This window comes from Thalassophryne amazonica, chromosome 14 (genome assembly GCF_902500255.1).
Source record: "Thalassophryne amazonica chromosome 14, fThaAma1.1, whole genome shotgun sequence".
NCBI lineage: Eukaryota > Metazoa > Chordata > Actinopteri > Batrachoidiformes > Batrachoididae > Thalassophryne > Thalassophryne amazonica.
Window position 1 is genome coordinate 91,091,101 of NC_047116.1, and position 15,425 is coordinate 91,106,525.

The window sequence follows — 15,425 nt, forward strand, 5'->3', positions numbered from 1 at the left end:
ATTATTATTAATATCATTTCCTTTACCGACCGGTGAAGTGGGTCCAGCTCACACCAGAGAACCATCGGCGAAAACTCCGGTGTGGAATGGAGAACAAATCTCAAGAGTCCCAGTTAGGGACTTTGATCCTCACAAAGGTCAGGTGCTTAGCTTCGTAGCTTCTCACAACAGCGAGCCCGCAATCAACGTAGAGAAATGATCATTTACCCAATACACACCCTCAAAAACAACGGCCACTCCTGCGTAATGTGAACTGAAGAACCGGCAAGGGAATAGTGAAGAAGAAAGTCTATTGATGTTGGTGGAATGAATTATTTATTGTCGATTCTTAACAGGAACCGGTTTTTGATACCCATCCCTATATATAAGTCACACTGGAGTATAAGTCTCACATCAGCTCATTAAAGATATAAAGCCTTTTTTTTTTCCTCACTCAGATTTTAACTTTGAAGGAGATTTGAAAATGAAAACAAACCAAATTCATTAATTGGGGTGGGTGGGGGGGAGCTACATATTGAAGCGCCATACAGTGCAAAACTAGTAATAGTATGACTGAATACAGATACTATTCAACAAGTGAAAAACACCAGGATATTGTAAAATAGGTTGGTTGTAAAATAGGTCAAATGTTTCAATAACAAAAATGTCTTGATTCTTTTAAGCATGAAATAAAACTACAAAATATTACCAGTACTTACTCAATACAATAAATATATATGAAGCCCAGAGGAGCATTAAAATATATTGAATAGGTAAAGCTCAATCTGAAGCAGTTAATTAACCTAATTGGTAGTTGTTTTCAAGATGGCCTCTCAATCTACCCACCCACGTTATCACCTGGACATCCGACACTCAATACATTTATGCGTTTAATACTGCTTATATAAATTGTATTTAAATACATTTGTAAATTAGAGTGTATGGCGTTTGCATAACTCAGCTTTTTAATACTTTAGTTGTACTGCTTTCTTTTGTACATTTTCACCTTTTCGTTGCTTCTACCCTATCCCAAATTGGCATCACAACTATGTGTTGGTTTGATAAAACTGAAAATGTGAGGAGGGGATCACTGGTATGCGTACTGAAGGTCTTATATCGGTACTTTGATAACACCATGATCCAGTATAGACCCCTATGTCTTGGACTTAATTTTCATCAGTTATTAATAAAGACAAACAGCATGGTAGAGATTTCCACCCACAGATTCTAACATGAACAAACCTGTGTGTAACACCAGCTCTCTGCCACAGGTCCACTTGACATCTCCCCAGGTGGTGGGGGGGTAGGAACCCGTGACATCACCAACTTCTGTTTCACTTGTGCTCTAAAAAACACAAACTTTAAAAAAAAAAAAAAAGAAAAAAAAAAAAAAAAAAAGATGCATTAATTTATGCTATGATGGTAAAAAGTCTGCATTTCTACAGCGCTTTTCCATTGGATGCACACTCTTAAAGCACTTCAAAACGATGACTCACATTCATGATTACACACTGGAAGCAACTTGGGGAGTAAGGACCTTGTTCAAGTGCACATTTGAGGTCACCATGGGGTTCCAAAGTCACCCATTTAGATCCCCATGAAAATATTCACAGGTCTACAGATTCAAAACTTACAGAGAAATACCAAATATTAGGTTTGTATCTACACGTCTGAAACCACAGCTCTCTAAAATGTCAGTTCATTTTTTTGGATTTGTCCAAATGAGCCTTTTGGTCAAATTTTGAAAATTACAGCTCCTTTGATATGACATGTACTGTTTTGAATATCTGTGACTAGAACTAATTTTCCCTGTAGAATTAAAAAATGGAATCAAAATAGGTATATTTTATTTACTTTTTCTCCTGCAACACTCTGTAAACAGCCTAAAATTTAAATTTTTCAAAATGATGCCTCCTTTGAGAGCCTCTTACTAAAATAATATTCAATATGACACACTCATGATTTTTTTCCCCTAGGTAAGTCACAATATGCCTGAAACCTGTTGCTGTTAAAAATGGCAACAATGAACTTGTTTCCGAAGCTGCAAACTAAACACAGCAAAGAACATGAAAAGCCTAAATCAGCTAAGGTGCCCGCATAAAAGCAAACTACGTATATTTGATACAAGTCATATGTGCACTTGTAATTCATGTTTTTCTATTGTTTTTAATTTAATGCTCAAGTTTTGTGGAAATAAATAAGAGCCGCTTTCCTTAAACATTGTGTCTATTAATGTCATTATTAAGCAACAATTAATGTCTGCAAGTACTAAGACTGCTGGGATAGGCTCCAGCCCCCCCACGACCCTTGATTGGACTAAGCGGTTAAAGATGAGTGTGTGTGTGTGTGTGTGTAAGTAATAAGACTTTTACAAATTTTTGAAGAATATCATCAAATTATTGTCAATGTCCAAAAAAACCAAACATTTTATTTATGTCTTGGGTTAAAGCAATAAATTTTCATATGACTGAAATTTTTTCCTGGCAAAAATCAATGCCAGCAATTCCCTAAAATGTGGCGTAGTGGGGGCACACACTGTTTTTTCCTCAATAAATACAATAAACACATTATACAGTATACAAATCAATTCTAAATAGCCTCTAAGGAGAGACAGACAAAGCATAAAAAGAATGCAAAACCTGAACATAAAGGTACATAAAAGGGTGGTGGGGGTGGGGTGTAGTCTTGATTCTAGGGGGTCTGGGGGTGCTCCCCCAGAACATTTTTTAAAGACCAAGTCAAATTTTGTAAATTCTGGTGAATTTTAATGGGTATGAAGCCCTCTGAAACAAACAAAAGTCACTTCAAACTGTTAAGTAAAAACAGTATTGATTATGGGGGGTCTGGGGGATCTCCCCCAGAATTTTTTTTTTAAAAAGCAAGTCAAATTTTGTATATTCTGGTGAATTTTAATGGGTATGAAGCCCTCTGGAACAAAGAAAACTCACTTCAAACTATGGGGGTCTGGGGGATCTCCCACAGAATTTTTTTTTTAAAAAAAGCAAGTCAAATTTTGGATATTCTGGTGAATTTTAATGAGCATGAAGCCCTCTGAAACAAAGAAAAGTCACTTCAATCTGTGAAGTAAAAACACACTATTGATTATGGGGGTCTGGGGGTCCTGCCCCAGAAATTGTTTTTAAAAGAGCAAGTCAAATTTTGTATATTCTGGTGAATTTTAATGGGTATGAAGTCTTCTGAAACAAAGAAAAGGCACTTCAAACTGTCAAGTAAAAATTCTTTGTCTTCTGTAGTATTTTGATTTGTTCTAATCCGGTAAATGCACCAAATGGATGCTGTGTCGCTGTACAGTCAATAAAATACAAAATTAGGGCCTAAAGCAACTGACGTTCTGCTGTGCACAAAGTAATACTGTCACCAGTTTTGAAAACGCATGCGCGCTGAGAAACTCAAAACTGTCTTATTCACATTTAATCTGTAAAATGCTCTCACTTCTAAACTGGGGCTGCAACTAACGATTATTTTAGTAATCGATTAATCATTTTTTTTGTGGGGGTTTTTTTTTTTGTTTTTTACTTACATGTGAGTTTTGCCATTATTTCTTGAAGTGAGTTATTATTAAAAAGCCTTTATCACGCAACATCGTTTGACCTTGTAATAAAGTTATGATGTTATATTCTCGTCAAAAACATACCTGGAGTAATGTTTTGTTTTATTTTGAGAGATTTCCATCATGTTTCATCCGATTATGAGCATTTTTAGATGCCTACAGAAATTATCTCAACCACTGACAACATATTACAGCAAGAGTCCACAAAAGTATTTTAAAGGCCTGACTAAAGTGTAATATGTGATCTTTAATAAGATATTTTCATGAAAAAGACACAAATGTGCAGTTTACTCCATTTTATTTTTGTGTGTAAAAACACAGCTTAGATGTGGTTTGACCGAAACTGTCATTAAAATTACCGTAACCAGTTGTATATGATTCTCGTTTTACATTACTTAGTCCACATTTCATTTTATTTTACTTTATGTTTATATTAGTTGTGCATATACTCTGAATAATTTGCCGTTAAATTTCACGATCTTTCATTTGGCTAAAAATTACTCGCACCACGGAAAGCACCTTTTTGGAATTGCACTCAAATCTCGTTGTAATGGAAATTACAATGACAATAAAGGCGATTCTGATTCTTCTGATTATTATTATTATTATTAATATATAAATAAAAATAAATTATAATCCGTAATACATTTGACTTTTATGACAACAAACACTAAGCCATTATTTATTATACAGAATAACATGCACACAAACTGTGCTGGGATGCGAACTGCTTAATGCTAACTTTATCATTGAAAACGCCATAGACATGCTAATGCGTTAGCATTGGTCCCGTTTTTAAGTTATAAAATACATCTATCAACTGTTTTAGAAGACCATAACAGGTCAGTTTAATATAAAAAAGGTAAATATTACTCACAGACATATGCTCTTTAGGGTTTTAGCGGGGGAAAATTAAGATAACGCGACAAACCATCGAAGCAGAGTCAGATCATTGCTTCATTGGTTCAAAGCAAAGCCACGCCTCGCTCTACTTGGGGAGTGTCTGCCAATGTTCCCATGAAGACAGAGAGGAGAAGGACCGTGGCTCATAGCAAGCAGTAAACAGTGCGGAGAGGAGTGAAAATTCACACAGTCCCTTCCTCCGCAGTCCACGCTGACATTGCTGCTGTTTTGATTAGCGCAGAATGGGATGCTGCTTTGACAGTGAGACTATCATATTTCGGCCCTAAAACACACGACACCACGTGCGCACGTGTATGTGTGGTTAAATTTTCCAAATGACGGAAATCCGTCGCGGTGATGGAGAACTTTAACCCATGATTTATGTAAACATTAATTTTCTTTCTTGTACAGATGCTAGCATGTCCAGCAACCTCTTTCTTACATAATCTTTTCTTGGACATGTCTTGATGTCAAGGGCCAAGGACACAGAGACATGAATGCCGCTGCCCAGACAAGTGAATACCTCCACAAGTTTTATGGGCCTTTCAGACCGGAAACATCAGATGCGGCAGTTAATGGCCCTTAAGGCATCAGTGACATCAGATGCATCGCGTCGGAAGCGGCAAGAGGGGCAGAAATTCTACGTCACACTCTGGCTGCTTCTACAACTCGAAAAGCTGAGCGATCGACATATTGGATTTGCATCTGTAGACCCACAAAAAAGCTTAAAAAACAGCAGTAGAATGAGTCTGCCATCATCCTGCTGGGAGAAGCTTTTTTTCCAGCTAATTTACGGAGCAACGCCAAGCCAAGGGAGGACCGATGACTTGGTGGGATCCATTGAACTGCGACAGCGTGCAGCCAGAGTTCAGGCCCCATTTTGGGGCAGAGGAAGACAGGCAGCCGGGATGATGAAGCAGACCGACACAATCCGAAATTCCTCACTTTTTGGATATATACAAACACCCAGTTTGACCAATGAGGCTTAGTTCTGCAGCTTAGTCTGAGGTGAGAATAATTAAAAATAAAACATGACGTTACTGCACTGCTGAATTAAAACCTGCTGCACTGCATTCAGTTTCATTGTTGCAGTATGCTGAAGAAGGACAGTGACACCAAGTCAGCTAAAAGTCTCGTTCCAGTGCTCATCAGCGCGCTCCTGCAGGTGTTCCACCTACTGCATGTGTCTGATATTTGGTAAAATGAGCAAGACAGGAGCCGTGTGAAGCCACACATCTGGCTCTCTCCGTCTCCTCCTCCTTTGTGTGCCGCTCCATGGCACAGAGCTCAACTAAGCATGCAATCACAAAGTTCTGCTGTGGATTTTGAGGAGCAAGCTGGAGCGATCTGAACTGTTCAGCAGCTGAAGGTTGGATGAATGTGTGTGTGGGTGGAGACAAATCACCTCATTCACAACATGACAGAACTTAACGATGTGCTGTTACACTTGATAGCGCGCAACAATGCAGAACATTATTCTTGACCGTGCGTAATGGTTCCTGATAATGTACCAGCAACACGTGCCATTAATCGTAATGTGTGGTAACAGGCTGCAGCAGTTCCTGAGGACACCTGACGCCTCAAATCATCACACTTGTGATCAGCGGATAAGAATGTATACTTCGTGGCATTCGTGACTTGCCATAGTAATGTGTAAATGCAGCTTAAGGACAATCACAAACGCAGACACTCACTCAATTTGTCAAGTGCTGCGATCAGGGTACCAATTAAATCTGCAAAGATTGCCACATCATTTGCAAAAGTCACACTCAGTAATCCTTGTCTCACCAAAAAAGTTAAACATGCCACTGATTTCCACAATCCTAACCAAAACCTCATAGATAAATGTATTCAACAGCAGAGGGACCAGAGTAGATTTCTGAATGGATGCCAGAAGTCTAAAAGTCAAACACTGCCCACTCTGCATAGTCCCTTCATACAAGCTCATAATGACATCCAACACTAACACTGCTGAAAAATAAAGCCATAAACTGTAACGACACAAACACACAGTCATATCCAACAGAAGTAGACATGGAAAAACATGACACTGTTTTCAACAAGTGAACAAATAAATCGCTCATGAACCGCTGCTTCCAGTCGCTTCATTCCCTCAGGTTGTCACATTTCTGTGTGATTTTTGTTTAACTCTTGTTCATTTGTTTGAATGTTAAATGAATATAAAACTTTCATACTGACAAATTTTGGTGTAGCGCAGTTCATCATGTGATGTGACACAATGTCATGTGGTGACATCCAGAATTATGACAAAAAAAGGGTCGTTAATGATAAATCATAAAAACGACAATTCAACACAAGGGAAACATTATCAACAAGTGTCAAGCATTTTGTTCAAGATATAAAAAGGCTTGTCAGAATTACTCAAAAATATATTTAATACTATACTGCTGTAACAAGTATGTTTTTTAAAAAAAGATTTTATTGATCCCCACCATGGGATCAATAAAATTATTGTAAAGCACTATGAGCGTCTGATGCAGATGGAAAAGTGCTATATAACTGCAGTCCATTTACCGTTTAGGAATATTATCACTGCAGCAACAAATAAACTCGCATCTACAGCTTCTTTCTGCATTTCCGTGCACCTCATCCTGAAGCGTGTGCACACTCATCGTGCAGCACTAATGCAATGCTAACTGCTACGGCTGAAACGATTAGTCGAGTAACTCAAATAATTTGTTTACAAAAATGTTTGAGGTAAATTCTGTGCCTCAAAGCTCCATTTAACGTTGTAGTACATATGGCAGGCCTGTGTGTGATGCTGTAACTTCCCCAGAAAAAAAAAAACAAAAGACGACGAGAGCATGCACATAAGCTGCGTAAGAGCTAATCAATGCAGCACCAAAAGGTGATTTCACTGAACTGATTCCATCTGCTCAAAGTGATATTAATGAGTGAAATCACCTGGTGGAGTAAGTGGCTGCAAAACCTGCACCCTCTTGGTCCTTTCTGGAACAAGTTGCCCACCCCTGGCTTAGCAAGTCTTTTTCTTGGAATGCTGTGTTCTTTTCAGCCATGCATACCGCCCCAAATAACTCAATTTTAGTTTCATCAGTCCACAGCACCTTATTCCAAAATAAAGCTGGCTTGTCCAAATGTGCTTTAGCATACCTCAAGTGACTCTGTTTGTTTCGTGTATGCAGAAATGGCTTCCTCTGCATTACTTTCTCATCCAGCAACTCGTGCAATGTGCGTTGTATAGTTGAACGATCTACAGAGACACTATCTGCAGCAAGATCATGTTGTAGGTCTCTGGAGCTGGTCTGTGGGTTGACTATGACTGTTCTCACCATCCTTCGCTTCATTTATCTAAGATTTTTCTTGGCCTGCCACTTCAGACCTTAACTAGTACTGTGCCTGCGGTCTTACATTTCCTCACTATGTTCCTCACAGCTGAAATCTCCGAGATAGCTTGTTAAGGGCGCAATTTAGAACTAGAAACTGGTGGGGGGACAAAGTGCGAGGCCCAATTCTGTTTAAATAATTATTGCACACTTTCTGTAAATCCTAGAAACTTCATTTCACTTCTGTAATATCAGTGTGTTCAGCTGCTATATGATATATTTAACTGAAATTTCTGATCCAGGGATGCCCAAACGTTTGCATACAACTGTGTGTATATACACTCAACAAAAATATAAATGCAACACTTTTGGTTTTGCTCCCATTTTGTATGAGATGAACTCAAAGATCTAAAACTTTTTCCACATACACAATATCACCATTTCCCTCAAATATTGTTCACAAACCAGTCTAAATCTGTGATAGTGAGCACTTCTCCTTTGCTGAGATAATCCTTCCCACCTCACAGGTGTGCCATATCAAGATGCTGATTAGACACCATGATTAGTGCACAGGTGTGCCTTAGACTGCCCACAATAAAAGGCCACTCTGAAAGGTGCAATTTTATCACACAGCACAATGCCACAGATGTTGCAAGATTTGAGGGAGCGTGCAATTGGCATACTGACAGCAGGAATGTCAACCAGAGCTGTTACTTGTGTATTGAATGTTCATTTCTCTACCATAAGCCGTCTCCAAAGGCATTTCAGAGAATTTGGCAGCACATCCAACCAGCCTCACAACCGCAGACCACGTGTAACCATACCAGCCCAGGACCTCCACATCCAGCATGTTCACCTCCAAGATCGTCTGAGACCAGCCACTCGGACAGCTGCTGAAACAATCGGTTTGCATTACCAAAGAATTTCTGCACAAACTGTCAGAAACCGTCTCAGGGAAGCTCATCTGCATGCTCGTCGTCCTCATCGGGGTCTTGACGTGTCTCCAGTTCGTCGTCGTAACCGACTTGAGTGGGCAAATGCTCACATTCGCTGGCGTATGGCATGTTGGAGAGGTATTCTCTTCACGGATGAATCCCGGTTCACACTGTTCAGGGCAGATGGCAGACAGCGTGTGTGGCGTCGTGTGGGTGAGCGGTTTTCTGATGTCAATGTTGTGGATCGAGTGGCCCATGGTGGCGGTGGGGTTATGGTATGGGCAGGCGTCTGTTATGGACGAAGAACACAGGTGCATTTTATTGATGGCATTTTGAATGCACAGAGATACCGTGACGAGATCCTGAGGCCCATTGTTGTGCCACACATCCAAGAACATCACCTCATGTTGCAGCAGGATAATGCACGGCCCCATGTTGCAAGGATCTGTACACAATTCTTGGAAGCTAAAAATGTCCCAGTTCTTGCATGGCCGGCATACTCACCAGACATGTCACCCATTGAGCATGTTTGGGATGCTCTGGACCGGCGTATACGACAGCGTGTACCAGTTCCTGCCAATATCCAGCAACTTCGCACAGCCATTGAAGAGGAGTGGACCAACATTCCACAGGCCACAATTGACAACCTGATCAACTCTATGCGAAGGAGATGTGCTGCACTGCATGAGGCAAATGGTGGTCACACCAGATACTGACTGGTATCCCCCCCCAATAAAACAAAACTGCACCTTTCAGAGTGGCCTTTTATTGTGGGCAGTCTAAGGCACACCTGTGCACTAATCATAGTGTCTAATCAGCATCTTGATATGGCACACCTGTGAGGTGGGATGGATTATCTCAGCAAAGGAGAAGTGCTCACTATCACAGATTTAGACTGGTTTGTGAACAATATTTGAGGGAAATGGTGATACTGTGTATGTGGAAAAAGTTTTAGATCTTTGAGTTCATCTCATACAAAATGGGAGCAAAACCAAAAGTGTTGCATTTATATTTTTGTTGAGTGTATATACATACTTTTTGCTACTGGCCCTGTGGGCCAGTGGCAAAAAAGGGTCAATGTCTAGCCCTGGCGTACATGTGAGACGCAAACTACAGCCGATGAAATTGTTTAATTTTGATGCAATTTTGTGCATCGTGGTGCAGCCTAAGGCTGAAATGAAGTCTTACAGTCTTACAGTATATTTACTGGAATACAGTCCCGGGGGAGGGGCTATATTATGCATTATGCAATGCAAATGACATTAAAATATACTGTTCTAATTTTGTCCACAAACCTAGCACAATAATTTGATGTAAACAGACTACCCATGTGAAACAAGCTGTACTCTAAGCTATATATATATTTTTTAATTTGCATTAAATTATGTTGAGAACTGCAAAAAAAAACAAAAAAAAAAAAAACTAAATGGACTGTATTTATATAACACGTTTCCATCTGAATCAGAAGCTCAAAACACTTTACAAAGACGCCTCACAGTCACTCACCCACACACACAAACACCCCAGCATCAATGTGCTACACAATGGGAGCAACTTGGGGTTTCAGGACCTTGCCCAGGGCCCTTGACGATTTTCCGGTCTGAAGGGGGTTTGATCTGAGGATCCTCTGGTCTCAAGCCAACCACTTAACAATAACACCAGCACCTCCCCAATGTGTATCATATCATAAAGATACAATACAATATAAAAGTACAGGGACTCAGCTATCTTGAAAGGCATTGTAAAGTTCTCCAGAGTACCAAGCAGTCCTCTACACACAGCTATTTAACTGAACTACGTGTGTTTGGACCTGGTAGACCTGGCAGACACCAGACCTGACTAATCAAAAGTGGGTGAGCAGATGCAGACAGAAAAGGTGCAAGGCAGGTGAACTTCTAAAGCAGGGTTGGTAACACTGCTATAAGACAAGTCACAGCTGCTTATTTCAGGCCAACTGCCACATTAAGACGCACAAAAGTCAGAAGACAAACATAAACAACACTGGTCATTATTACTCTAGAAGAGATATATGCTCTGAATGCCCTTCTAATTCATCCAATTATAAATATTTGAGGTGACGTTGCCAGAAAATGACTTAGCCCAGTATCTGATAAACTGATGACAAAAAGACAGATTGAAATACGTTAACTCATTAATACTGTGCTCAGCAGGTTAAATGCTATGTGTGATCCTTTTATTATTTTGGGGTAAAACTTCAGCCTCCGAATGAGAGTTCGGTCCTAAAGCAACCAGGCTAATTGGCTGCAAGTTCAGCTAACAGTGTCTGTAACATAACAACAAAATAAAACTCTGAAAAGCTAATTCGCTGCGTTGCATCATCCGTTCACTATAATTTTACTTGAGATCCTGAGTTCAGTTACGGTACATTTAACGAGATGCAATAGGATATAATAAACGTAACTAATCACAAAAAACACCTTATATGTCAACTAGCATCAGCTAAAATATTCGCTGTTTTTTCTAACCATGATTTCAACATTACACACCTGAACGGTCGACATTTAAATGATAGCAAGAATTTGTCTGATAAACAATTACAATTCGAAAGAATAACTGTTTAGTGTTTCTGTAAATGCTCCACATATTTAGCAAACAAACACCAAGACAAATGGAATCTCACTTAGCTTCAGACCGTAAATGCAGCTATCGCCTGGGAACCAACAACCTATAAAGTCGTAAACAAACAACGCTTATATTTTTAATCTCGTAGCAAAACAAACAGTTACACTGAATGAAATTGGGAATGTTGCTGTTTAAATACCAGACTATCCTGTGTAAAACAAAGGGGCCTAATCCTTGTTAGCCGGATGCTAACAAGCTAAGCTAACGCAAAGTATCGCTACTTGACGCTATGACGGAAAAAAAACAACGTCGGCTAAACTGCTAACCAGTGCTAGTGTGTACATCTACTGCTCAGAAAAAGTTTAAAAACACATAACGGTGTCATACCTTTGGATTTCACACTTCCATAAATATGAAATAACACATTGAGCTTTGTGTCACAGTGGCTCCTTTCACCCTCCGCTACTTTACACTCTTATTCACTCAGTCTCTTCCCAGGGTTTCTTTGTACTGATGCTACGTCTGGTACACCAGCTTTGAAGCATGTGTCGAACGGAACATGTCGCGTAGTAACATCTGAAACAAAGAATCGACACTTGTCTTATTTTACAGCACACTACGGTGGCCGATAGGTGCTTTAACATTTTCAAACTGAGACAACATCAGCAAAAAACAAACAATACACAAATACCTTTATCACTTAAATAACACGTAGTTGGATCAAAAGAGTGTTGCAAAAGAAAAGAAGAGGAAAAAAAATCCAACAACCTGACAATAACTTGCAGCTCATGTAACAATTATTTTGATGCCACAGGCATTCCAAAACATATGAATCACAATCAAGTTGACCAACTTGCAAGTGTTGATGTCATAGCCCAATCTACAATAAACTGTGTGTTCAAAAGTATGGTGTTTGTTGTAATTTCCATTGTTGCCAAAAGATGCCCTTAACTTCCAAATTTGATAGAGATCGGATGAAAACTTTTCGAGTGACAGCAAATTCTACACTTCTAATATCCTGGATATCTTACCCCCCACCCTGGATAGCTTACCCCCCACCCACCCCAATATGTTGCCAATGTTTTGGCAGGATATGTTTGTCAGTATGTATTTTTGTTTGTTTGTAATTGTTGCATTTTTCACCTTGGACTCGCTGTGCAGCACACAGTTTACATCGCAGACTCTTGCAACTTCACATATAGCAGCCCTAGTAAGGTGCCTTTCAGTACACAAAAGGATCAAGCTCAAGGTCACAGGAAGACCAAACACTAAATTCAACTAAACAACTTTCCTGGTCACAATTTTTGAAATTTTGCCTACAAATTTGCCATGAACATAGTCATAGGCCTTGCCCATTACCTGGGATAAGCGATTGACCTTGACCTTCAGGGTTTCACTTGAGGTCAAATGTCACCTAAATTAGGTCAAATGTCAGATTACAGTAAAACATGTTGTGTAATACACTAAATTAATAATATTTTATGATTACATTAGTACTAGCAGAATATAGTTTTATGATTACACATAGGTAAAACTTTAATTATAAGTAAAGTGTTCATGACAGCAAACTATTGCTATCATACTGGGTGTTGAAAAAGTAACATAAATGTGTTGTTTGCTTATTATCATACTGTCAGTATAATAAGAAGTAAAGTGATTTTTGCAGTGTAGAGAAGGGTCTGTTCCAGGGACATTGTTCTTTTGAATATATTTGATCTTTACTTATTGTCGGGTCACTTGCCGTGTAGTTCAACAACAGTTGGGACTCTAAAGTTTGAGTCATTCTTCATGCTACTAAAACTTGAAACCATTTTGCTGTAATATTTAGTGGATAAAAATGATTTGAACACATTTTTATTAATTCTGTCCCCTGCCGAGTTGCTCATCCAGTGAAAATCACACAGTTTCAAATAATCAGATTAGTGATTTCCAGGGTGAGGGGGAAGATATCCAGGGTAGGGGGTAAGATATACTAGGACAACTTCCCCCCGGGAGTAAGATACCCAGCGAGGTAAGATATACTGTTACACTGGTGCATAAGGTTTCACTAGCTCGGCCATGTAGGGAGGTGATTCATGTAAGATAATAACAAAACTTTAGAATCTGACCTCACACGAACAGGAAGCCAATGAAGGGAGGCCATAATTGGGGTAACATGGTCAAACCTTCGTCTGTTGAATAGAACTCTGGCAGCATCATTGTGAACCATTCAAAGACCGCTGATGCTTTTCTGTGTTGCTCCACAAAATAAGATATTATAATAATTAGTTGCAGATGACACAAAGCATGAATTAATGTCTCTGCATCTCCTATAGACAGAACAGGTTGAATCTTTGCAATATTACACAGATGATGCAGAACATGTTTTGTAATTACTCAAATATGTAGTTCAGAGGACAGTATGTGGTCAGAGATCACACTGTGCATCCAGTGTTCATGGTCACCGATCAAACGGGTGTCTGTATCTAGCAGGACCAACTACCATCATCTCGGTCTTCTTATCCACTCAGTTCTTCTTCTGTCCACCTTTGAAAGTGCATCTCAATATTCTCATCTGAATTCTTCTCCTGCACTTCCTTCACTGACCACAGCTTCATATATGGCTACAAAGAATACATTTATTAAGCACCAGGCACCATTTAAAAAAGTCTGCTGTTGCAAAATTGAAATTTTCATGGTATACGTGGGTATGCGCCAAGTGATAAACTTCGATGGCATCTGATGAGGCCTTCCCTGAAGTAAAAAATATTGCAGTTCCTTAACTGGCCACTTGAGGGTGGCTCCAAAACAGAGCACATTATTATAGGACTCCTTCCTAAAATGTCCAGATTTAAAGCAGAAATAAGCTGATAAAAACTGTTAAAAAGAAAAAAAAAACTAGTGTCTTAGTTTAATATGTTTTAAGCCATAAAGTTCTGTATAATTGTGGGCGTGGCAGCTGAGCCCGCAACGTCTCTGCCTCTCGTACCCTCTGACGGTACCTCAGAGTCTGCTTGCTGTGGCTGCTAGCTGTTGTATTTGTCTCTTTTGAGTATTTTATTGCAAATATCTGGAATAATATGTCTTGCTGTGTGATATCTCTTCTGCAAATGTGCACTGAGTGACACTCTTGTTCGGGTTAATATTATATGCAAATGGCATTTGCACTTTTAGCAGCTGTCAGTAGCTTCATATATTAGGTCCACTTAATGCACGATTACTGAGAAAATAACATTTTTAATGTTCACGTCAAAGTAAATCGTTATGAGAACCACCATGCAGTCCCCAAAAATATGATTTAATAAACAGAAAGAGCAGGTTGTGATTAGGGTTCTTTCATCACACACTTGCTGCATTCAGAACCCTCAAAGTTCAGAAAACCCCGACATAAAAAATCCCTACTTCCGGTAAAGTTGAATTCATGAGATTATACTGTAGATCAACTACTTTGTCATTCTTTGTGCTAAATGAAATCATCAAAGATGTTTTGTTGATGTGTGGTGCTGCTAACTGAACTCAGTGTATATAAAATAATTAATATCTTACATATAGCAGAGATGTCTTGTTAAAACTCAGTTTTAAACATGCATTTTCAACATCAGTAGCATTCTTGTCTAACCAGTAACCAACAGGGCTGCCATGGCTGTGATGTTGGCTACCGTATCTCATGGCATTTCGTGATTCAGCATTTTGAAATATCCATTAATCTACTGGTTTGTGATATTGTCACCAAAAGTGCCACATTTTCGTAACAGGAGCATGAATTCATACAAATTCATTCTGTGACGGGGGTACAAAATGAAAAGTGATGCAGGGGGGTCTGGGGGGGGTTATGGTTAGGGGAATGGGTAGGGTTAGTAATAGTAAGATGAAAAAAACCTCAAAAAATAATCTCTTCACAAGTTTCCAAGCAGAAATTCCAGCCCGATGAAGCGTTCAAAACATTTTTTCGGGTGCTGGAGGTCGGAATCTCCAACCATCCGAGGGTTTGAACACAGCAACTGAGCCACCCATGTTCCACCCAAACTCCACCCCTTTATGCATGAATGAGTCCATCGTGAATCAGCGCTAAAGAGGCCGTCAGCATGGCGATGCTCATATTTGGGCTACACATGGGCTGTTCTGGGTTTCCATAGAAAACATATGGGTTTGTCCAGGCTTTGTCCAGTA

General features: G+C 39.5%; 1 protein-coding gene across 1 annotated transcript in view; it reads right to left on the reverse strand.

Moving 5' to 3' along the window:
- Positions 1-11,829, reverse strand: part of LOC117524459 (speckle-type POZ protein-like A) — a 33,629-nt gene extending 21,800 nt beyond the window's left edge. Inside the window, exons 1-2 of the mRNA XM_034186247.1 lie at positions 11,664-11,829; positions 1,222-1,338 (exon numbers count right to left, since the gene is read on the reverse strand). Of these exons, the coding sequence (XP_034042138.1) occupies positions 1,222-1,299 (78 nt within the window). The 5' untranslated portion in view covers positions 1,300-1,338; positions 11,664-11,829. The remainder of the gene's footprint in view (positions 1-1,221; positions 1,339-11,663) is intronic.
- Between the last annotated feature and the right edge of the window lie 3,596 nt (positions 11,830-15,425).